The sequence below is a fragment of the Aplysia californica genome, unplaced genomic scaffold (assembly GCF_000002075.1).
Source record: "Aplysia californica isolate F4 #8 unplaced genomic scaffold, AplCal3.0 scaffold00483, whole genome shotgun sequence".
Lineage (NCBI taxonomy): Eukaryota > Metazoa > Mollusca > Gastropoda > Aplysiida > Aplysiidae > Aplysia > Aplysia californica.
In genome coordinates this window covers 72,493-74,495 of record NW_004797753.1, presented here as the reverse complement: position 1 = coordinate 74,495, position 2,003 = coordinate 72,493, and the positions used below count along the sequence as shown (strand labels likewise).

Sequence of the window (2,003 nt, the reverse complement as noted above, 5' to 3'; positions counted from 1 at the left end):
GGGGGCGGGAGTTCATTACTTGCGCCGACTATAGTTAAGCTTAACTTTGAGTTCACAGCTACGAGCGTTATATTCAGCATGATAAGGTAAGTACATAAATTTCTGTTAACATTGTTAATTTTGAAGACTTTCATTTTTCAATTATGCTCATTCAAGACTATTGTAATTTAAGATGCTTCAAACGTCTACATTTGGCTACTGGCGATATAATTCTTGACTCACAATTTTATTTGTGAAAAACCATCCTGCAAACTCATTAAATAATCTCTTTTTGAGATAAAACAGTCGGTTTACTGGACATTTTGTGCTTGTGGTCATAAACGTAACCCTCCTGGGTTTGAATGAGAATTGAGTACTTATTTATACTGATAACTCGTGGATTCGTTTGCATCGGCACGGAGACTTATAATGGGACCAACTTGTCGGTGGTCAAAATGACTTGCCATGTCTAATAAATTCTATCTAACTCTACCATCCCAAGTTCTGAGTAACCTGGTTCCCAGAGAAAGATTGGCGTTTTGTGGAATTTTCAAATGTCGTGCAGCTCTTACATGAAATCCAAGAGGTGATTTGTGGGCAGCGAAACTAGAGTGAATTGCCGCTAATAGGGTTATTTTGGCCAATTTTCGAATTATCATTAGATAATGGTCGTTCGCTCTTGTGGATAATGTAGTTTTCTTTCGTATTGTTGGTTTACTGCTATTTCTATAGAGCGAGGGGGGTGTAATAGTAGGGGTGTGTTGGAGAACCAGTTGTTACGTGTAAAGTTTGATTTGTGTGTACCAAATCAGGAAGACAAGAGGGAAGTGGCTTATATGTGTACGCTCTTCAAAGCTGCTACAATGACGGCATGTCGATACTAGACAAATCGGTTGCCAATATTGTTCTGCCCATTCAAAGGTAGTTAGGAAAAGATTTAAAAGTTGTAGTGTATTTTGAAGAACATAATTTTATTTTACTTTCCACTTTTTGGGCGGGGGGAAGGAAGTGAATTTTAATCTGTCATAAATCTGGGACATTCACGAGAATCCTCTATGCCATTCCAATCCATGCACTTGGCCAACAGGTAAAACACTGACGCAACAAATTCATAACTCCAACTGTTCCTTTTATTACAGTCGAGCCTGCTCCAGTGGCCACTTCCCACCACCGCCCTTGCGTTTTTGTCAACATCATCACAACACTGTCCCAAATTTTAAACTAGATTACACAACTTTTGTGTAAATGAATGTTCAACCTGTTGTCCGGATTAGCATAAGCCCGTTGTGAACGTCATGGGACTCACACCAGAGTGTGGCCCTCTGGTCCAGATCAAAAAGTAGACGTCTCCCCGTTCCCGCGCTTGTCTCATGCCTGTCACGTTGTGTGCTCTCACAGCCGCCTGCTGTGACGTGGAGGCGTGACATAACAACATGGCGACTTCCTCCTTTGTAAAACCGCTCATCCCCCTCCTCATCTTGCTGTCTAACTGTAGGCCTTTACTGATCCGAGGTGAGTATGCAAATCCTGAGATTTTAACTTTAGCTCTGTGGTACTGAAATATTAGTGGTTATTGCATTGTAGAAGAAGTACTGAGAGACTGAAGATCGTTTCGTTGTCTGAATTTTGTTTCAGCCCAGCTTATGCCTCAGGTTTTTCAAGACAAACAGTAGGCCTACAATATCATTGCGATACTACGAGAATTTCTCTTATTATAACTTGTTTAAATTCGCTCAACGTTGTTAAAAATAGGTTTCATAATTTCAATTTAAAACTGCTCGACTTAAATACGAGATTTCATTCTCCTTCACGTGATTATCATAAGATACTTGTACCCGGCATATTAGAGTCGAATTAAAATGAAGTGCAAAGTGGGTCGTTTTCTTAGGAATGCACAGTGCTAATAAGGGGAAGACAGACGGACATATATCACGTAAAAGGTACTGTTCGTCCATAATGGCTTAAAATCATTATTACCTGACAACCCCCCACCCTTCCCACTTACACTCCCTACGTCACCCCTC

The 2,003-nt window shown here is 40.5% G+C and overlaps 1 protein-coding gene across 4 annotated transcripts in view; it reads left to right on the top strand.

Moving 5' to 3' along the window:
• The window catches only part of LOC101861149 (neuronal acetylcholine receptor subunit alpha-10), a 100,552-nt gene that overhangs the window by 26,094 nt on the left and 72,455 nt on the right, over nt 1-2,003 (top strand). For 3 of the 4 annotated variants that reach the window (XM_035971694.1, XM_035971693.1, XM_005105639.3), the window contains exon 2: nt 1,378-1,491. The exons of the other annotated variant lie outside the window; for it this stretch is intronic. In XM_035971694.1, coding sequence (XP_035827587.1) covers nt 1,413-1,491 — 79 coding nt within the window. In that variant the 5' untranslated portion in view covers nt 1,378-1,412. The remainder of the gene's footprint in view (nt 1-1,377; nt 1,492-2,003) is intronic. 4 annotated transcript variants of the gene reach the window in all.